The 22,575-nt window shown below is 45.7% G+C and overlaps 1 protein-coding gene across 1 annotated transcript in view; it reads right to left on the bottom strand.

The window, feature by feature from the left end:
• Nucleotides 1-475: 475 nt before the first annotated feature.
• LOC124872988 overlaps nucleotides 476-22,575 on the bottom strand; it is a 31,356-nt gene continuing 9,256 nt past the window's right edge. The window contains exons 4-8 of the mRNA XM_047373443.1: nucleotides 7,231-7,397; nucleotides 7,069-7,144; nucleotides 5,339-5,418; nucleotides 5,160-5,254; nucleotides 476-549 (exon numbers count right to left, since the gene is read on the bottom strand). Of these exons, the coding sequence (XP_047229399.1) occupies nucleotides 476-549; nucleotides 5,160-5,254; nucleotides 5,339-5,418; nucleotides 7,069-7,144; nucleotides 7,231-7,397 (492 nt within the window). The remainder of the gene's footprint in view (nucleotides 550-5,159; nucleotides 5,255-5,338; nucleotides 5,419-7,068; nucleotides 7,145-7,230; nucleotides 7,398-22,575) is intronic.

Here is a 22,575-nt window from a genome sequence, read left to right as displayed (position 1 = left end):
ACTATGGAGTTGCCCCTGGTGAGAGGTATTGAGCTGGGGTGGGCATACTTGTTGCCCCCCGTCTTGGCCCCTGTACGTTGGGGTTCACCCCAGTGAACAAGAGGGTGGCCTCCCTTTGCCTACGGGTCAGGGGACGGGATCTGACTGTTGTTTGTGCTTATGCACTGAACAGCAGTTCAGACTACCCACCCTGTTTGGAGTCCTTGGGGGGGGTGTTCGAGAGTGCCCCTTCAGGGGACTCCCTTGTTCTGCTGGGGGACTTCAACGCTCATGTTGGCAATGACAGTGAGACCTGGAGGGGTGTGGTTGAGAGGAATGGCCCCTTCCGTTCTGAATCCGAGTGGTGTTTTGTTATTGGACTTCTGTGCTAGCCATGGATAGTCCATAACTAACACCATGTTCAAGCATAAGGGTGTCCATATGTGCTCTTGGCATTAGGACACCCTAGGCCGCAGTTCGATGATAGATTTTATTGTCATCTGATCTGTCCGCATGTGGTGGTACCTGGTGGTAAGCTGGCTCTGATGGTGGGGAGGATGCCGGTCAGATCTGACAGACCCAAACAAATCTTAAGGTACACCGCCAACACAGTTTACAGTTGAGAGGGTGGGCTGTGGACCTCAACTCGGGACGTTGTGGGTCGGTGGGCAGAGTACTTCGAAGATCTCCTCTATCCCACTGGCATGTCTTCCACTGAGGAAGCGGAGCCTGGGGACCTGGGGCGGGCTCTCGAAACTCTGGTGCTGAGGTCCCCGAGGTGATTAAAAAGCTCCTTGGTGATAAGGCCCTAGGAATGCCTTGGGATTCCCCCAGACGAGCTGGCCTAAATGGCAGGGGAGAGGGAAGTCCGGGTCTCTCTGCTTAGGCTGTTGCCTCGCGACCCAACCCCGGATAAGCGGAAGGATGGATGAGTCCAACCTCATTCTCCCATGTTCATAAACCAAATGATCGGTTGTCCTATAAATGAACTACTTTTATCTGTCATGATCCTTAGGTGTTTGGATATTTGGGTTTCTTTGGTGTCTCTGTTTTCTTCATTTTTCCTGTTGTGTATGTTGGCATTTTAGTTTAGTCCTTTGTGTATTAATTTCTTAGTTCATTATTGTGTTCTTTGCACCTTTAGATTTATGTGTGATCTCTGTAAGATTTTTTACCGTGGGTTTCTTGTACCTCTATTCAGCTCCTCTGTCTTAATTAGTCTCCCTCCCTCAGTTCCTCTGGGTTCCTTCTGTCTCAGCTGTTCCATAATATCCCTGATTGCTCACACCTATATTTCATGTCTTTCTTCACACTTACCTCAGTTTATAAGGACTCTTGTTGTCATCACTCTTTCGTGGATTCTTCTGTTACCATGCCTGTCGCTTCCCTGTCGTCAACCTGTGTCTCTGTCCATATTCCATGTTGACTTCATCTTGTGCAGTTTGTGAGATTTGTCGTTTATTGTTATTAAATCCTGCTTTTCAACATGCTGCTCCAGTATTCATGTCTGCACTTTGGTCCCACAAACAGCTAACAAAACCTGCCACTTCTTAACACAAACATCCTAAGTACATATATGTACAAACTTTTTAAATGATTGCAATCTAATCTCGTGCACAAGACTACACACTACAGATATAAGATTTCCATTTATTACCAGTTCATCAATCTGTTTTAGAAAAGTTAAAGCCAAATTAGGAAGGTTGGTAAGAAGCCTACAAACACTCTTAAACCCTGGATACAAAAAAAGCCCAGTTATTTTTACAGTGACTGCAATAAACAGATCGAAGACCTAAAGCGTGGTTAAGGTAGATTTCTAACCTTTAAATTCCCAATACATAAATTAAAGAGAGACAACATTAATTTCCAACAGAGTTCTTCTCTGTTTTCAAATATAGAGGCATTTTGTTAGTTAACCTTAACTTAAACTCTAGGCCTCTTTTTGAGAGTTCTGCTCGAAAATGACATGCCTAAGATGAACTGACTATATCTTAGGAACTATAAGGTTTATTTGAATGGTTCCGGTGTCCTAAGAAAGGTAAGACTCCAGAGAATATTTCAGAGGTCTAAAGATCAATACTTAAGTTACTGAGTGAGAGAAAATAAATCTGGCTAAATAAATTACACATCTGAATATTCTTTCAAAAGTATGTAGTTGCAATCTAGAAGATCTATTAAACCACAGTCCACAATGTTAACATTAGCTGTACCAAAATTATGCAAGGTGAAGAATTGTCATAATTCTCCCGTGTTATGTTTGGAGTTTCATTTCCTTGTCTATTTCTCTGCATTTTCTCTGTTTATTTTTTTCGGTTCCTGTCATGTTCATTCATTGTAGTTTAGGTTCAAGATTTATTCTTGTGTTTAGATGTTTCTGTTACTTCCCTGAAATCTCTGCTAATCTGTGTTAATTAGCCTCCCTTCTACTGTTGCCCTGCATTTTGCCTGTCACCAGCTGATCCATATTTCTCTTAGCCCCCAACCTCTGTATTCATACCCTCTGGTTTTCATTGCTCACCACTGGTTCCTCCTGCTTGCTCCTTTTCCTTTACCTCAGCTTCCCTGTTTACTAACCGCTCAGTGCCTTTATTTTCAAGTCTTCCAATTTATTATTATTAAAGAACCTCTGCTGCTCACCATGTGTCTCCCTCACACCTGGTTGCACATTGGTTCTTCAAAACTACAGCTATTAGTTGATTTAAAATCTAGGCAAAACTTCTTAAATAGCCATTTGGCAACATGTGTGTCGTGAAGTGCTCAGTGTTTTTAGGAACAACGTGCATATCAGGAGCATCAACATGCATTGAGCTGCAATAAAAACTTACAGAGAGGTAAAGGAGATACAAGGTAACATGCTTCAAACAGTTAGTCAACAGTACAATCCAGTGGTGAGAACAGAAAACCAGAGAAAATAAATACTGAGGAAAAGTGGGAAATGGACCAAGGAACCTAGGGAGCTAATAAGAGGGAGAATCAGAAACAGGTGGAGGAAGAGAGACGGAAGGTAACTGAGGGTGGGAGGATAATTGACACAAATAAGCAGGGAATCCAGGTGAATAACAAATACATCAAAGTAAACAATAGAACTAACTTAAACAGGGAGGGACAGATCTACAAGGAAACACAGACTAAAGCACCTAAAACAGGAATCCAAGAATCTAACCACAAGAATGAACGATTATTCTAATCAACATGAAATGAACCGAAATAATAGCAACTGTAGAACATGGCATTGAAGAGAAAACAGAAGTCACACTCAAAACCTGACATAGGCGGATTGTGACGTTAACCTAGTTTGTATTTATTTATTTATTTTATTTTACTTTTTTTTTACCATGCCCTGTCTGGCAGAGAAGCACTCAGAATTGTTGTCTGAGTGCCAAGAAAAAGCCAAACAGATTTACTTTCACAAGTGGAGCATTACAGTTAACGCTTGAAAGCTCTGCTTGATATTTATAAAAAGAAACTTTATAAGAAACTGTTTTGGGATTATTTCAATTGTTACAGACACAGAGACAGAAATGGAAAGGAAAAAAAAAAGAAGCACAAAAGAGAGAAAGGGGGGAAAAAGGAAAGGGGGAAAGAAGGAGAATAGAATGGAGGAAAGAAAGAAGGATGAAGAGAATACAAGATAACACCTTGCTTGCTTCTACACCTGCAGAAATGTTCATATTAACAGCTTTTTTACCGAAAAGTGCATGGTACTTATCAATGCAAGATGTATTTAGTTGTAAATGCTGCTCAATATAGAAAATCTGTTAACACCTGAATCTAAACACCTGTGGGTCTGAGTGTGGGCGTGCATGTTGCATACAAGGTTTCTTCATAAAAATATGCAATAGTGAGTGTAAGGAGCCACAGACCTACCCCCCTGGACCTGGGACAGATACGGAGGAGATTCAAGCCACAGACATCCAAAGGCCCCCCAGAGCACAAGAACCCCAGGAGATCCACCGTCGCGACTACCTCAAACCCCCCAGAGAGGAGCAGGGGATAATCTCAGGGGAACCACGCAGCAGCCACAGTGCAGAAGCCCCAGGGAGCTGCAGTGACGAGCCCACAGGCCCTGCCGGCAGCCGTCTATGCCTGGGCAGATCCAGCCATGCACCCAATGAACCCGAGACCCCGGGACATATGACTCCCCAAGCAGAGGCCCGACCGAGCCCAGGGGTCCAGGCCCCGGCAAGCAGCCACCAGGAGTGAGCCAGCACACACCAAAGCACCCAGCCCTGGATACCGAGAACCACAAGTACACCGGCGGGCAGCGATACCAACCACCGGCAGCTAGTGTGGCGGGGAGGGAATAAGCCATACATTCGATGGGGGCCTAAACTGATTCAGGAGAGGGAGCAGCCCAAGACCCAACCTGACACAAAAAACAGGCACATACAGTCACAATCACACATTCCCACCCTCATGCGTACACATAAAAACACTCACACCCACACACCCAACGTAAAGACAAACAACAATGGATGTCGTACACTTACTCACACTCCCCATACATTCTCTGTACTCCCAGGTCCAGGTGCCAATATTCCATAGGACAACCAGCCCCCTGGACCCAGGAGGTGGTCCCCTTCCCTCTGGGGGTGGAGACAGGCAATACGCCCCAGCACCTGAACCTGGTCTGGGTTAGCCTGGGCTTGTGCCTGAACCTGAGCGACCCCGGCCTGGACCCCCCGGCCTGACCCCAGTCCCCAACCACCCCCATATACAAAAGAGGGTCCAAACAAGCCCACCAACCAGAGCCGCCACAGAATAAAGTAGTCCCAACCCCCAAGGAGTTCTGATTCCAACCCCATGTGCCCCCAACCCCCAATGAACCTGACATGAATCTCCCCACTGGGACACCCCCAACCAGGACACAGATATCGAACACACCCCCGAACCCAAACGCCATGAATCACTCCTCACAGCACATGGGCTACTGTCACAGGAGAGCTTAATCCCCAAAAGGCTGATGAAGCAACACCCACACAGCGCAAGCTCTACACACAGTCCTGCTCCAAGCAACCCCGCTGCGTCCCACCTCCACCCACAGCGCGCTGCGACAGCAAGGCAAGGGCCCCACAAAATGCTGTCCCAGCCCCCGCCCACAGGCGCAACAGGGCAGACACCGTTGAGCACCGAGCTCACAACGGAGCCCCCGACCCCACACCAAGACGGGACAAACTCACCCGGCAAGAGGTCCCAGGCCAGCGGGAAGCACTCGAGGCTGGCGTCCCTGGCATCCTCCACCCCGCCCCCGCAACCACACAGACACACCACATCACTGCCACCGAAACGATAGCCCAGGTAGAAACATTATCCAGCTCAGCTCTGCCATTGCTGCTCAGCCAATCCAGATTCCGGTGACCCCACAGCCAAGAAGAAGACGCAACCCCCTCCGACCCCTTTCCCCCAGACAGAACTGGGACTGGCGTCAGGAACCGGAATCTAGACAAGGAACCAGAATCCAAACTGGAACCACCGAGGTCTAAACGATGCCCATCCCCACCCAAGGCTAACCACCCACCTCCATGCCGGAAGAAAACCTACACCCACCCCAACATTCGAACAACTCCCAGAACACATAAGACATTAGACACCCAGGTTGACTCCGCCCTGCCCCCTCCTACAGATCCTCCGCCCAGCCAGCAGAGTGCACTCCTTGAAGGAGAGAGCACCTGCAATGAGATGGTACATACCCGCCAGTTTAGGAGGCCCTTACCCCCACCGATGCACCGAAGGCCTCCAGCCTGGTGCCGGATGCCAGAGCATGTGCCGGCCTAAAACCCCGGTGACGTACCAGCCCGGGGGCAACACGCCCCAGGAACCCAGAGCCCCTAAGATCATCCCAGATCCACCCAGGAGCAGCCCGGCCACCAGGCCAGTAACCTATCTCCACCGGTAGAGGCTCCCCAAAACCATTGCATGCAGCCACCAGATGCCGCCCCAGTGAGCCACCAAAGCCCCACCCCAGTTAGGGCCACAGCCCCCGGCGCCAGACCCCCCAGAGACCCCAGCCCAGTGACACCCCAAATGCCCCAAGCACAGACACCCACCGTATCCGCCACAATGCCCCACAGGACGAACCCAAAGGTGCCCCACACCTACTAGGTGATGGAGCCAATTAAAGGAGCCCAGAGAGATTTCTGTACTGGTTAATATTAAGAAGGTTTTTATTTTTCCAATTCATGAGGATAGTTTTCTTATCAATACATAAGGCAGTGAAAACCATGTAAACTGAATTTGTCTCTATGGTGACATCATCTAAGTTGCCCAACAAACAAACTGAGGGGGAAGGTGAAATATTACATCTCAGACACTTTGATAAGTCTTCACATATCAGGCGCCAGAACCTCTGAACAGGTGTACATAACTATAGTGCGTGGATGTAATTGTCAGGTATATTGCCTGTGCAGTGTAAGTAAATATTAGTTGGTGCAAAACCCATCCTGAACATCCGTTGACCTGTATAGTATACTCTATGGAGGATTTTATATTGTATTAATTGTAAACTGGTGTTATTAGTCATATTAAAAGTTCTGGAACATATCCGAGACTATAATGTTTGGTCAAAGTTAACTGATAAGTCCACCTCCCATTTCATAATAAGAAGGGAAATTGATTCGTCTATATTAGACAGTGTCCTGTGTATGTTAGACATTAATTTGGGGGTGTTGAGTTTTAGGAACTCTAGCACACTTGATGGCATTTGGAACCCAACATTTTAAGCCTAAATGTATTTTTTATTATAGATTTAATTTGTTGATATTCTAAATATGTATTCTTGTCCATCCCATATTGTATAATTAATCTGTTAAATGGGATGAACTGAATTCCTTCAAATATATGTTCCAGGTATTCAATTCATTTACTCCTCCAATCTGGAAAGTTTATCATATTATTTTTTTGTGGGATGTCAGGGTTGTTCCAGATGGGTGTACGTCTGCATGGGATTAGCGAAGACCCTGTCATTTTTAGATAGTCCCACCATGCTGTCACAGATGTGCTGATATTGAGTCTTTTAAAGCATAAATATCGTTCTATATTTGAATCTGCGGCTGAATTGTTGTAGAGGCTCTGGAGACGGAGGCGGCTCACCCTCGAACCGCTCACGTAACTCAGGAAGAGGAGGCGGTTTGCCCTCGAGCCCCTCATAGAATTCAAGAAGAGGAGGCTGGAACAACATGAGGGATGGGTGGTCAGGTAAAACTGAACAGTCACGCTGACCCTCAGTAGCCACATCTGGAGCACCTCGCTGACCCCTCAGTAGACTTAGCTGGAACGTCGCATTGACCCTCAATAGATGGAGCTGGAGTTGAAGCGTCATGCGGACCCTCAGTAGACTTAACTGAAGCAGAGGCATCTGGCTGACCCTCAGAAGCAGGAGGTGAGGCGTCGCGCTGACCGTCAGAAGTGTCGCCAGCGCTCTGAAGATGGGAAGCGGATGGTGTGGTCCAGCAATAAAAAGCCCTTACTGCAGTCTCATGAATCCCTTCTGCTGAATGCGCACAAACCTGATCATGGCAAAATGCGCACATAACTGATCAAGCGCGCACAGCCTGTAATTGCACATCATGCAAAAGACCCACTGTGCTTTGCTGTTGATTGTTAATAGGAAATAATTAAAGACATTATAAGGCATAATAATTACTTCATTTGCAAACTGCTAAAAACATCTTCTTAGCAGATTATAAAATCAGCATTTTAAGGCATTATTGGCAGCAATCGGAGCTGGATCAGTTTGATTACATTGTTTAAATGTGAACATGTGCCAGGGGAGGATTTTGTGCAGTTAAAAATTATTTTGTGTCACCAAAAAACAATTTAAACAATCAAACCTTTTATTTATCGTATATTGTTAAAATATTGGCAAAACAAACAAAACGAATTTAGTATAACATTGGAAAATAATTTATTTTTACGTACATAAATGTTGGATTTAACTTTTTGCAGGATAGTTATTTGATGCTATGTTTTAAATTTAGCAAAGCTATAACATACAGATTGTCAACTCCTACAACAATCTATTTTTATCTTGCTAATTATGTTCAGGCTTAATTATTGTAGCTGTTTATGATAAACTCCAAACTCTTCAAACGTATACTCTCAAAAAAACAACAGAACCCAGTGAGTCTCCGAAAAGAATTAAAAGATCATGGGAGACAAATTAATTAAGAGTCATATTTGTCTTTAATATTGTTAATATTGATTGGCCAATTTGTTGCAAGGTACATCAAGCAAGATAAGAGGAATAAACTCATCAGGGCAGATGACAAACCTGATGTGAGTAGCACAAAAAAGGTTTAACTGTAACAGTCCAGAAAAGCAAGGGCAGAACGGAACAGAAGGAAAAAATTAGCAAATGGATCATTTATAATGATGCAGCATAACAATCCCTGCATATTTATAGCAACACAGCAGAGGATCTCTTTGCTTATCCTCTTGTTCCAGCCAATAGCACAAGCAATTTCCTCATTTAAATAAGGTGGTATTCACCTGTTTCACACCTGTTATCCATGCTCAATCTTTGAAAATCACACGCAACACACCCACTTATTGCACGTGCTATTTATTTATAGTACACTCAATTTAGCACCTGCTATTTTGGATCTTTGAATATCAGGCCCTTAATGCACTGGCAAGCACTAATTGACACAAATAAGCAGGAAATCCAGGGTAACACCAAATAGTAAACAATGGAACTACCTTAAACATAAACAGGTAGGAACAAATCTACAAGGAAATACAAACTAACACAGGAATCCAAGAATCTAACCACAAGAAAAAATGAGTGATCTAATTAACATGAAATTAACTGGAATATTAGCAACTGAAGAACATGGCAGCGCAGAGAAATCAAACTCAAAATCTAATATAGCCTGAGCTTGTGTGGGAGGTCGAGAGATATCAACTAGAAACAGTCGGACTCACCTCCACGCACAGCGTGGGCTCTGGAACCCATCTCCTTGAGAGGGGTTGGACTCTCTTTTACTCTGGAGTGGCCCACGGGGAGAGGCGGTGGGCTGGTGTGGGTTTGCTTGTTGCACCCCAGCACAGCCGTCTCGTGTAGGGGTTTACCCCAGTGGATGAGAGGGTCGCATCCCTGTGCCTTCGGGTTGGGGATAGGTCTCTGACTGTTTCAGCCTACGGGCCGAGCAGTAGGGTGGAGTACCAGGTCTTCTTGGTGTCCCTGTCGGAGGTGCTGGATAGTGCCCCTCCCAGGGACTCAATTATTCTGCTGGGGGACTTCAACGCCCATGTGGGAAACGACAATGACACCTGGAGAGGCATGATCGGGAGGAATTACCTCCCCGATCTGAATCCGAGTGGTGTTTTGTTATTGGATTTCTGTGCTAGTCACAGATTGTCCATAATGAACACCATGTTCAAACATAAGGGTGTCCATCAGTGCACTTGGCACCAGGACACCCTTGGCAGGAGGTCAATGATTGACTTTGTTGTCGTATCATCAGACCTTCAGCCGCATGTTTTGGACACTCGGGTGAAGAAAGGGGCTGAACTGTCCACTGGTCACCACCTGGTGGTGAGTTGGATACACTGGAGGAGGAGAAAGCCGGACAGACTTGGCAGGCCCAAGCGCATAGTTAGGGTCTGCTGGGAAAGCCTGGAGGAGCCCTCGGCCAGGGATGTATTCAACTCCCACATTCAGGAGAGCTTTGACCACATTCCGGGGGATGTTGGAGACATAGAGTCCGAGTGGACCATGTTCCCCGCATCTATTGTCGATGCTGCTGCCCGTAGCTGTGGCCGTAAGGTCTGCGGTGCCTGTCGCGGCGGCAATCCCAGAACCCAGTGGTACACCAGCAGTAAGGGATGCTGTCAAGCTGAAGAAGGAGTCCTATCAGCTGTGGTTGGCTTGTGGGACTCCTGAGGTAGCTGACGGATACCGTGAGGCCAAGCGTGCTGCGGCCCGGGCTGTGGCAGACACAAAAACTCGGGCCTGGGAGGGGTTCGGTGAGGCCATGGAGAAGGACTACCGGTTGGCCTCGAAGCGATTCCATTCGGTGCCTCAGAAGGGGGAAGCAGTGCTTCACCAACACTGTTTATAGTTGGGGTGGGAGGCTGCCGACCTCGACTGAGGACATTATCGGGTGGTGGAAGGAGTACTTCGAGAAACTCCTCAATCCTGCCGTCACGCATTCCCTGGTGGACTCGGGGTTGGACTCTTTCTTCACCCAGGCTGAAGTCACCGAGGTGGTTAAAAAGCTCCGCAGTGGCAAGGCTTTGGGGGTGGATGAGATCCACCCTGAGTACCTCAAATCTCTGATGTTGTGGGGCTGTCATGGTTGACATGCCTCTTCAACATTGCGTGGCAGTCGGGGACAGTGCCTCTGGACTGGCAGACTGGGGTGGTGGTTCCAACTACAGGGGGATAACACTCCTCAGCCTCCCTGGTAAGGGCTATGCCAGGGTATTGGAGAGGAGAGTCCGGCCGATAGTCGAACCTCGGCTTCAGAAGGAGCAGTGTGGTTTTCATCCCAGCCGTGGAACACTGGACAAGCTCTATACCCTCTACAGGGTACTCGAGGGTTCATGGGAGTTTGCCCAACCGGTTCACATGTGTTTTGTGGACCTGTAGAAAGCATTCGACTGTGTTCCTTGTGATGCCCTGTGGGGGGTGCTCCAGGAATATGGAGTCGGGGGACCTTTATTAGGGGCAATCCGGTCCCTGTACGAACGGAGCAGGAGTTTGGTCCGCATTGCCAGCACTAAGTCGGACCTGTTCCCGGTGCATGTTGGAATCCAGCAGGGCTGCCCTTTGTCACCGGTCCTGTTCATAACTTTTATGGACAGGATTTCTAGACGCAGCCAAGGACCGGAGGGGGTCTGGTTTGGGGACCAGTGGATTTCGTCTCTTCTTTTTGCAGACGACGTGGTCCTGCAGGCCCCGTCTAGCCAAGACCTACAGCATGCGCTGCGGCGGTTCACAGCCGAGTGTGAAGCGGCTGGGATGAAGATCACCTCCTCCAAGTCAGAGGCCATGGTACTCGACCGGAAAAGGGTGGCTTGTCCTCTTCAGGTTGGAGGGGAGTTCCTGCCTCAAATGGAGGAGTTCAAGTATCTCGGGGTCTTGTTCACGAGTGAGGGAAGAATGGAGCGTGAGATCGACAGACAGATCGGTGCGGCTGCCGCAGTAATTGGGGCACTGTGCCGGTCCATTGTGGTGAAGAGAGAGCTGAGCCGAAAAGCGAAGCTCTCGATTTACTGGTCGGTCTACGTTCCTACCCTCACCTATGGCCATGAACTTTGGGCCATGACCGAAACACAAGATCCCGGATGCAAGCGACTGAAATGAACTTCTTCCATAGTGTGCCCAGGCACTCCCTTAGAGATAGGGTGAGGAGCTCGGCCATTCGGGAGGGGCTCGAAGTAGAGCCGCTGCTCCTCCACATCGAGAGGAGCCAGTTGGGGTGGCTCGGGCATCTATACCGGATGCCTTCTGGACGCCTTCCTCGGGAGGTGTTCCAGGCACGTCCCACTGGGAGGAGGCCCAGGGGACGACCCAGGACACGCTGGAGGGACTATGTCTTGCGGCTGGCCTGGGATCGTCTTGAGCTGGAGGAGGTGTCTGGGGAGAGGGACGTCCGGGTGTCTCTTCTGAGTCTGCTGCCCCCACGACCCGGTCCTGGATAAGCGGAAGATGACGAGTACGAGTCCGAGTAAGTTTCAGTCTGTCAGGAAATGCTGTAGTTTTGTAAGACCGAGGTGTAGAGTGGAGTGAGGAAGCAACAATGGAAGTCTTGTCAAGTTTATTATACAATGTTGTATCCACTTACACAGTTGCTGAGATAGATATAGGCAAGGTACAGAAGCTTTTAAGTGAGTGAGAGTAAATGTAGAGCTGTATGTAGAGCAGTATAAGATGCGAGAGCAGTACAAGAGTGCAGGTGGTCAGTGTGCAAGTGTGGCAGTGCAAGTAAAGCAGAAGTCCAAGCTGAGCATTAATGTAACGCATAGAGTTGGAAGTTACAAGTGTCCTGACAGCAAAAAAAGGGGGGTGTTGGGGAAAGGGAGAGTGTCAGGGTGGTTTCCGGGCTTTGTTAACAAGACTGGTGGCAGATGGGAAAAAACTGTTCTTGTGGCGTGAGATTTTGGTCCGGATGGACCGCAGCCTCCTGCCATAGGGGAGAGTTTCAAAGAGTCTGTGACCGGGGTGGGAGGGATCAGCCAGAATCTTCCCTGCCTGCTTCAGGGTCCTGGAGGTGTACAGTTCCTGGAGCAACAGTAGACTGCAGCCAATCACCTTCTCAGCAGAGTGAATGACACGTTGCAGCCTGCCCTTATCCTTGGCTGTAGCAGCGGCGTACCAGATGGTGATGGAGGAGGTGAGGATGGACTCAATGATGGCTGTGTAGAAGTGCACCATCATAGTCTTTGGCAGGTTGAATTTCTTCAGCTGCCGCAGGAAGAACATCTTCTGCTGGGCTTTCTTGATGAGGGAGCTGATGTTTGGCTCCCACTTTTGGTGTACAGGGAGAAGAGCAGAGGAGAGAGAACACAGCCTTGGGGTAACCGTTGCTGATGGTCGGGGAGTCAGAGACGTTCTTCCCCAGCCTCACGCGCTGCTTCCTGTCAGACAGGAAGTCAGTGATCCACCTGCAGGTGGTATTCGGGCACACTCAGCTGGGAGAGCTTCTCCTGGAGCAGAGCTGGGACGATGGTGTTGAAGGCAGAGCTGAAATCCACAACAAGGATCCTGGCGTAGGTTCCTGTGGAGTCCAGGTGCCGGAGGATGAAGTGAAGGGCTACGTTGACTGCATCATCTACAGACCTGTTGGCTCTGTAGGCAAACTGCAGGGGGTCCAGGAGGGGGTCGGTGATGTCTTTTAGGTGTGAGAGCACAAGGCGCTCAAAGGACTTCATCACCACAGAGGTCAGGGCGACGGGTCTGAAGTCATTAAGCCCTGTGGTCCTTGGCTTCTTGGGAACAGGGATGATGATGGAGGACTTGAAGCAGGCTGGCACATGACATGTCTCCAGTGAGGTGTTAAAAATGTCTGTGAAGACTGGAGACAGCTGCTCAGCGCAGTGCTTCAGGCTAGCTGGTGAGACAGAATCCGGTCCAGCAGCTTTCCAGGGGTTATGTCTCCTGAAGAGTTTGTTGATGTCTCTCTCCTGGATGGAAAGAGCTGTCCCTGGCATGGGTAGGGGGCTGATGGGGGGGAACTTCAGGGTGGGGGTTGGAGTTGCTCAGGCCCCTCTTGAGGTTGGGGAGGTGGGGGTGGTGAATTGTGGCTGCAGCTGTTAGGGGGTGTCTTGGGGGATGGTTGCATGACCGTCCCTTTGTCTTTCAAAGCGGCAGTAGAACTCGTTCAGCTCGTTGGCGAGGCGTCGGTCGTTGATGGAGTGGGGGGCTTTCGGCTTGTTGTTGGTGATCTGCCTGAGCCCTTTCCAGACAGATGCAGAGTCGTTGGCTGAGAACTGGTTTTGGAGCTTCTCAGAGTACAGTCGTTTGTACTCTTTCACTGCCTTGCCAAACTTGTACTTTGCCTCTCTGTATATGTATTTGTCTCCACTCTTGAAGGGCTCTTCCTTATCCAGTCTTAACCTTCTGAGTTTGGCTGTGAACAATGGTTTGTCATTGTTGTAATTCACCCTGGTGCATGATGGTACACAGCTGTCCTCACAGAAGCTGATGCAGGAAGTCACAGCCTCTGTGTACTCGTCCAGAATGTTGGTAGTGGTCCTGAACACATCCCAGTCTGTACAGCCTAAACACGCCTGGAGATTCTCCACAGCCTCACTGCTCCACTTCCTTGACGTCCTCACAACAGGTTTGCAGAGCTTTAGTTTCTGCCTGTATGTAGGAATCAGGTGGACCATGATGTGGTCGGATTGGCCCTTTGCATCATGTGGGACGGCGTGATAAGCGTCTCTGATGGTGGTGTAACAGTGATCCAGAATGTTGTCCTCTCTGGTCGGACATTTTATAAACTGTCTATATTTGGGGAGTTCGTGGGTGAGATTACCTTTGTTAAAGTCGCATGATAAGCGATGATAACTAAGGAGTCCGGGTTGGTCCGCTCCAGACTCGGTATCTGGTCGGCGAGCACGCGCTGTGCGACCTGCACGTTAGCTTGCGGCGGGATGTAAACACCGACCAGGATGAACTCACGGGGGGAATAGAAAGGCTTATAGTTTATGATGAAGGATTCTAGGTCTGGAGAACAGTGCTGCTGAATCACTGTCACGTCATTGCACCAACCACTGTTGAGGTAGAAACAGATTCCTCCACCTTTCGCTTTGCTGGAGAGTTCTGTGTCTCTGTCCGCTCTGTAGAGCTGGAATCCTGCCAGCTGCAGCGCAGAGTCCGGTATTAATCCACACAGCCACGTCTCCGTGAAGCACAAAACTGCAGATGAATAAAAGTCCCTGTTTTTCCCCCAACAGCAGTTGTAGTTCCTCAATTTTGTTGGGAAGTGAGCGCACGTTAGAGAGAAATATACCAGGTAACGGTGTTCGTAGTCCACGCTGGCGAAGACGTACCAGCACCCCAGCCCGTTTCCCTCTCTTCCGTCGTTTCACCGCGTGAGCAAAGGTGAGCGCACCTTTGACCAGAATGTCCAAACATTCCAGAGCAGTAGGCAGAAAAGTGGGAAATAACTCCTCTGGTGTAGTAGCCCTGATGTTCATGAGTTCTTCTCTGGTGAGAGAGCTGCGGGTACAATCACAGAAGACTAGTCAATAAATCAGACTGAAAGATGGTTGCTACTCCTCCTCGCCCAGTATTTCGAGGAATGTAAAAATTTAAATAATTAGTAGGAGTTGACTCATTTATAGTAACATAATCCTCTTGCTGCAGCCAGGTTTCTGTGAGGCAAAATAAACCAATCGGATTGCCACATTTCATTGTTTTATATTTCTTTTTAGTCTGAGTTGTGTTTATTTTTATGAAATTTTCCTGATTTCCTCCTTTTAGATTGTTTTTTAATCTATTCAATTTTGGCCGTGGGCGAGACACTGTCGTAATAGGGTAATGGGTGGGTAGCAGTACAGACACTGCAGACAGGAGTATTAAACTACGACCCTGCTTCCCGGTTTGAACCCTGGGTTGTCAGAGTTTTGGAGAACTAATAAATCCGGCCATATTCCTAGAAAGAAGATCTTCTCCATCCAAAGTGGGATGGATGCCGTCTCTCCGGATCAGAACAGGTTTTCCGAAAATGATCGCCAATTGTCAATGTAGCCCACATTGTTTTCTGGACACCACCTAGACAGCCAGCATTTACGCATTTACGCTTATCCTTAGCCAGCAGTTTCAGGTAGGATTTGATGTTGCCCGTTCTGGCCCATGGCAGACATTTGACTATGATCCCTGGTGTCTCTAGTGCCACGTTTCTGACTATGGAGCTGCCAATTACCAGGGTTGGCTTCTCAGCGGGTGTGTCACTGAGCGGGGAAAATCTGTTAGAAACGCAGACTAGTTGGTGGTGACCTGTGGGCGGGGATCTACAGCGGGGCTGCGTGGGCTCTGCTGAAGAACTGCTACCGGGAGCTACCCTTGGTGGCTCCGTGCTGGCAAAGGGGCCTCGGCTATCTGCTGGTTTTTCAACAGCGCGGAGCTGGGCCTCCAATTTCGACACCCTCGCCTAAGCTACAAAAATGCTACATTTATTACACGTACCATTATCACTAAAGGAGGCAGAGGAGTAACTGAACATCTGACACAGAGAGGAGGAGACTCAGAGAGAGAAACAACAGAACGGGTAGCCATGGTGGAGCTAAAGCTAATGCTAAGCTAGCGACCCCTTACCACCACTAGAAAAACCGTGTAAGACACAGAGTCCCAAACGTTAAATGCAGCAACAGAAAGTATGTGTTTTAACGTGCTTATGTATTAGAACAAGTAAGAGATATCACAGTAGAGAGAAATCAGATCAAACCAGGGAGCCTTCACACACCAAACAATCCACCGAGTGCAACAGCAAAAACAGGAAGTGACGAATGTGCCTTACCACGCCTTCCACACAGGAAGCCTAACAGAGCACTTTGTTCTCAGACTGCAGGTCTCTCATACTCTGAGCTACATTCATTACCATTTACTTTTCCATCCCATAGAAAGTACTCCTAGATCAGTACTTCTGTGTTCTGCTTCTTTGTTCTTTTTCCTTCTCTGCTCTGTTCTCCCAAACCTCCAGTTGGTCGTGGAAGATGGCCACTCACACTGAGCCTGGTTCTGCTGGAGGTTTCTTCCTGTTAAAAGGGTGTTTTTCCTCTCCACTGTCGCTACATGCTGCTCAGTATGAGGGATTGCTGCAAAGTCAACACCAGTGACTTTCCACTGTTGCTACATGCTCATCCAGGAGGAATGACTGCTACAAGTCACTGACTTGACGCAATCTGCTGGGTTTCCTTAGATAGAAAGACTATTTATCCAGTTTGAATAAATGACTGAATCTGACTGCAGTGTTTGATGGTTAGGATTAATTGGAATGTATGAACCTGACTTGAAATCTGTATGATTCGATTTAATTGACTTAGCCCATTTTAAACTTTTCACACAATGCAACAGGAAACACTCTCCAATTTTAACACTGCATTCCTCCCTCCCTGTTGGATGGAGTAAGGGGGAGTTAGGTTTAGCCTAAACTGGCTCAGTTATGGTTGAGGTGCAAACACACCCTCCATTTCTGCTACTCCTTCTCTTTTCCAATGGTTATAATCAGTCTGACAGAGAGAGGTAGCCCCAATCCTTGTGGTCTTTATCTAGAGCCACCAGTGGGCTCTAGATAAAGAAATTATAAGATTTTCCTTGGTACCCCTACACATAGCCCTTTCAAAAATGGCCAAACTAACACTCCGATTAATCTAACCTCCCCAACAACCCAAGACCATTCCAAACCCTTTGTGAAGTGCCTTGAGACGACATGTGTGGTGAATTGGCGCTATAAATGAAACTTAATTGAATTTTGCACATCAGCCCCGATGGTAAGATAAGTAGCTTTAAAAATTCAATTGTACTGCTCCTTTAATAAATCAGGGTTACACAAGTCAGCTGATTTACTAAATTGTGTCTCCTGTATTAAGTACTGGCAAGCTTAAACCTTATTTTCAAATGTTAGTGTTTAATTTAAGAGCTTTTAATGGACAGGCCCCTCCCAATACATCACCAAAATGTTGATTCCTCATTTTTCTAGTAAGATGTAAAAGACAATATAAAAGTTGTACAAAAAAAAGTACAAAAAAACCCAAAACTTTTTTGATCCCACAATGAAGAAATTGTCCTCAGCATTTAACCCATCCCTTAGGGAGTAGCATCCAGGGGAGCATTCAGGGGCTAAGGGTCTTGCTTAGGGACCCTGAGTGGCAGGCTGTGTGATTTGAACCAGGGTACTTGTGGCCTCTCCAGGAATCAAATGCCCCTGCTCTCCAACCACTAGGCTAGCTGATTAATTTATCGAATCATCAAAACCAATAGTACTCGGGGTTCTTTTACAAAGATCACGTAGCCAACATTATGCTCCAATCACAGCGAGGGAAATACATTCACCTCAAAGCGAGGGAATGTAGCGTCACGGGACGCTACATGGGAGACAAAAAAAAAAAAAACCTGAAATGAGCCACAAATCACGATAGCATGATGCTGGGACAATGGATTACAGGAGTGGAAATACAGGTCCTTCTCAAAATATTAGCATATTGTGATAAAGTTCATTATTTTCCATAATGTCATGATGAAAATTTAACATTCACATATCTTAGATTCATTGCACACTAACTGAAATATTTCAGGTCTTTTATTGTCTTAATACGGATGATTTTGGCATACAGCTCATAAAAACCCAAAATTCCTATCTCACAAAATTAGCATATTTCATCCAACCAATAAAAGAAAAGTGTTTTTAATACAAAAAACGTCAACCTTCAAATAATCATGTACAGTTATGCACTCAATACTTGGTCGGGAATCCTTTGGCAGAAATTACTGCTTCAATGCGGCGTGGCATGGAGGCAATCAGCCTGTGGTACTGCTGAGGTCTTATGGAGGCCCAGGATGCTTCGATAGCGGCCTTTAGCTCATCCAGAGTGTTGGGTCTTGAGTCTCTCAACGTTCTCTTCACAATATCCCACAGATTCTCTATGGGGTTCAGGTCAGGAGAGTTGGCAGGCCAATTGAGCACAGTGATACCATGGTCAGTAAACCATTTACCAGTGGTTTTGGCACTGTGAGCAGGTGCCAGGTCGTGCTGAAAAAGGAAATCTTCATCTCCATAAAGCTTTTCAGCAGATGGAAGCATGAAGTGCTCCAAAATCTCCTGATAGCTAGCTGCATTGACCCTGCCCTTGATAAAACACAGTGGACCAACACCAGCAGCTGACACGGCACCCCGGACCATCACTGACTGTGGGTACTTGACACTGGACTTCTGGCATTTTGGCATTTCCTTCTCCCCAGTCTTCCTCCAGACTCTGGCACCTTGATTTCTGAATGACATGCAGAATTTGCTTTCATCCGAAAAAAGTACTTTGGACCACTGAGCAACAGTCCAGTGTTGCTTCTCTGTAGCCCAGGTCTGGGGAATGCGGCACCTGTAGCCCATTTCCTGCACACACCTGGGCACGGTGGCTCTGGATGTTTCTACTCCACACTCAGTCCACTGCTTCCGCAGGTCCCCTAAGGTCTGGAATTGGCCCTTCTCCACAATCTTCCTCAGGGTCCGGTCACCTCTTCTCGTTGTGCAGTGTTTTCTGCCACACTTTTTCCTTCCCACAGACTTCCCACTGAGGTGCCTTGATACAGCACTCTGGGAACAGCCTATTCGTTCAGACATTTCTTTCTGTGTCTTACCCTCTTGCTTGAGGGTGTCAATAGTGGCCTTCTGGACAGCTGTCAGGTCGGCAGTCTTACCCATGATTGGGGTTTTGAGTGATGAACCAGGCTTGGAGTTTTAAAGGCCTCAGGAATCTTTTGCAGGTGTTTAGAGTTAACTCGTTGATTCAGATGATTAGGTTCATAGCTCGTTTAGAGACCCTTTTAATGATATGCTAATTTTGTGAGATAGGAATTTTGGGTTTTCATGAGCTGTATGCCAAAATCATCCGTATTAAGACAATAAAAGACCTGAAATATTTCAGTTAGTGTGCAATGAATCTAAAATATATGAATGTTAAATTTTCATCATGACATTATGGAAAATAATGAACTTTATCACAATATGCTAATATTTTGAGAAGGACCTGTATATACACCAACATGAATTATGACCATAATCCAGCTGTGTGCAGCTTTTAGCTCCTTGAACAGTACTGCATGCTTTGAATATTATTATTACATCAACAGTTTTACATTGTTTTTGCCATTTTTGTCATGTTTCTGCGCTGCTAGATAATTAAAACTACAAAAATGGCCAAACATGTTAAACTGAAGTGCTCTTTGACCTTGAGGGGGTTGGGGTGTAAAGCGCCTCAATAGCACTTAAAGAGACCACACCAAAATGAGTTGCACCTCAGAACAGGGGTAAAAGAGGTGCATGTGGAGCTACAATAACCAAAGCATTGCAGTTCCACATTACATAGACCACAACTGAATGATTTAAGTGTGAAAAGGAAGGATTGGAAGCATGAAATGTCCCCGTTAATAAAAATGGCACAAAAATGTTTTAGTTAATTATATCAATTGCTTCAAAAGTTTCACACAGCTGTCATGATTTGCCTGTTTTAAGGTTTGAGTTTTGAGTTTATTTTTGGATCTCTTTCCTCCCTGTTGTTTACGTTCTTTAGTTGCTGTTATTTTAGTTTATTCATTTTTTATTAGTTTTATGGCTCATTCTTGTTTAGATATTTTTGTCACTTCCCTGGACTTCTCCATATTCCTGCTTGCCTCCCTCCTTTAGATGCCCTGCATTCCCCCTGTTACCAGCTGCTCCATATTTCATCTGATAATTTTTCCACCCTGTCTTTGTACTTATGCTCTCTGGTTTTCACTGCTCATCACTGGATTCTTACGTTGGCTCCATAATACTGTTTGTCATGCCAAGCCTGTCCACTACTGTTTGCCTGCCCATTTCATGCCCGTCTCATTGCTTTGCTCAATGTTCTGTTTTTAAACACAAAATGTTTTCAAATGATAATTTCATTTATTAAAAGAGAAGAGCTACCTGGGCCTATATAAAAAAGTGGTATACATCTACACCATATAACTGGCTGCGGCAACCTTGCTAGCAACAACTGCCATCAAACGTCTTTTGCATCTCAGCCAAGGAAATTTTATCCACTCTTCTTTGCAGAATTGTTATATTTCAAGTACATTGGAGGGTTGTCGAACATGAACAACCTGCTTAAGGTCATGCCACAACAGATCTAGGTCTGGAGTTGGACTAGGCCACATTTATGATTTTTTACCCATTCGGCTATGGACTTGGTGGAGTGCTTTGGATAATTAACCTGCTCCATAACTCAAGTAAGCTTGAGCTTGAGGTCACAAAGGGTTGGCTGAACATTCTCCTTCATGATTTTGTCTTAGAGAGCAGAATTCATGCTTCAGTCAATTACAGCCAGTTGTGAAGTCCTGAATTAGGTAAACAACCGCAGACCATCACGATGGATGGATGGATGGATGGATGGATGGATGGATGGATGGAAGGAACAGGGCTTTGTGTTTTTTTTCTGGTCAGCAGTGCTTTTGCCTTGGAACTCTCCCACAGAAGCCAGGTTATTTTTGTCTGATATTAAAATATGTTTTCATAATCTGAAACATACAGTATAAGTCAGACTAAAAAAGAATAAAATCAGTATGGGGTATTACACCTTTTCACAGCACTGTATGTATGGAGAAGAGCCTTGGCTTGTTTTTAGGAGGTATTGTGCCCGTGAGGCAGAAGAACAGAAAAAGCTTAAGGACGTGGATAAACCATTGTACAAGCTGTGCTGCAGTGGGGGCTAAAAAGTTGGAAAAGCATTTTAAAGATTAATTTCTAATTTGAAATCTTTGTAGCATTGTGTCACCTGACTGAAACAAAAACATTAAACAAGAGTCCTCCAGAATTGTTAAACATCATAAATGAGAATGTGATAACTCTCAGCTGATCAAACAGGAGCAGGTGTTACAATGACTCTTTACTCAGCTGAAGAAAGGCCCATGGCTCTAAATAAATGTTCTATACACAGTGTATGTACAGTGACCATACAATGAAGCAAGTTCATGGTCAAAGAGCGGCTGCTGCACTTCACCGTGGCAGCTTAAATCCTAGTTTGTTTAATCTCTGCTGATCTTCACAGCTTTGTGTGTCTCTTTCAGCGCTCATTATTTCTGCTGCAGGATTTGAGTGAAGATCAGATGGAAAAGCTTTGTAGAGTTGTTGAATTTAAGATAAATGTCTTAACTTTTTCTGAGGTATTAAAGAATGTGTCTGCTCTGATTAATATTTTCTTTCTGAGAATAAGTTACATAGCTTTAAGCCTCACGAGAAACACTTATTTAAATCTTTCCAATTTCTTCTTCTTAATGTATAATCTTCCCTCAGGTTTATGTCTGTGAATAGAAACAGATATTTCAACTGATCTACATGTTCTGAAGCAAGAGCTGCATTAAACAGATTAATCACGTTACACTGATATAGCTTGTATCATGAATATCTTTAGAGGATCCAAGCAAACTCTTAGTAAGTTATGAAACTGTGATCGTGAATGTTTTATTTTCTACAACGGGGCACAGGTTCATTTTTAATGTAAAATTGTGAAGTTGGGTTGTCAGAATGTGTTAAAATGTGTTGATGCAGTTTTAGTTTGATTTTTTTATGCACGGAAACTCACATTAACCTTTAGTGTAAATCAAGAGCATGGTATTGGTTTGTGTTCTTTGAAAGAATATGTTGTTTCCAGCCAAAGTACATTCAGCGGTGTTCCAGCAAAACACAAATAAAGTCTAACAAAGTTTCTTGTACTGACCTGCGACAGACCACAACAAAGAATGTAAAGTTCTAGCAAACTATCTTCATTGTTTTAGATGCTGACTGTATTTTAGGTAATGCAACATTCCCAGACGTCCATGATCAACCATGATCCGAACACAACTTGGATCCCAGAAATTAACATCACAATTATTTATAAAGCCAAATGCAGAAATAATACATTACATCTTAACTGATGGGTTTTGATGTACTTTAAATGGAAAATACCTTTTTGGTTTTAGCTTTGAATAGTAAAGCTATATCTAAAAGCATGATGCAGATTTCATTTCGATCCATAACAGGTTACATAAATAAAGCCAGTCGTATACAATGACACTGAGAAAAAGCAGGTAAATACAATCAAGCACAAAAAAGGTCCCCCTTTTTCAGCCAATAGCTTTAAGTATCAGAATGCAATAAAAGTGATCCAGTCTTACCAGGTTGGGAATTTATTCAAATACAATAAAAAAAAATTTGTTTAGAAAAAGATGAAGCCAAAATGGAAAAGTTGTCAATGAAATTTAGTACACATCAAAACTCAGTAAATTTATGCTGGAACCATTTAATGCATCAATTATAATAAATCAATAATAATAATGAATAAATAAATCATCCCCAAGCACTGCTTTGACTGAGGATTATAAAATTATCTGGGGAAACACAAGGAAAGAATAGGGCACAGATACATAGAAAT

Source organism: Girardinichthys multiradiatus, chromosome 8 (assembly GCF_021462225.1).
Source record: "Girardinichthys multiradiatus isolate DD_20200921_A chromosome 8, DD_fGirMul_XY1, whole genome shotgun sequence".
NCBI classification, from domain to species: domain Eukaryota; kingdom Metazoa; phylum Chordata; class Actinopteri; order Cyprinodontiformes; family Goodeidae; genus Girardinichthys; species Girardinichthys multiradiatus.
The sequence above is the reverse complement of the archived record's forward strand: the minus strand, read 5'-3'. Positions and strand labels throughout refer to the sequence as shown.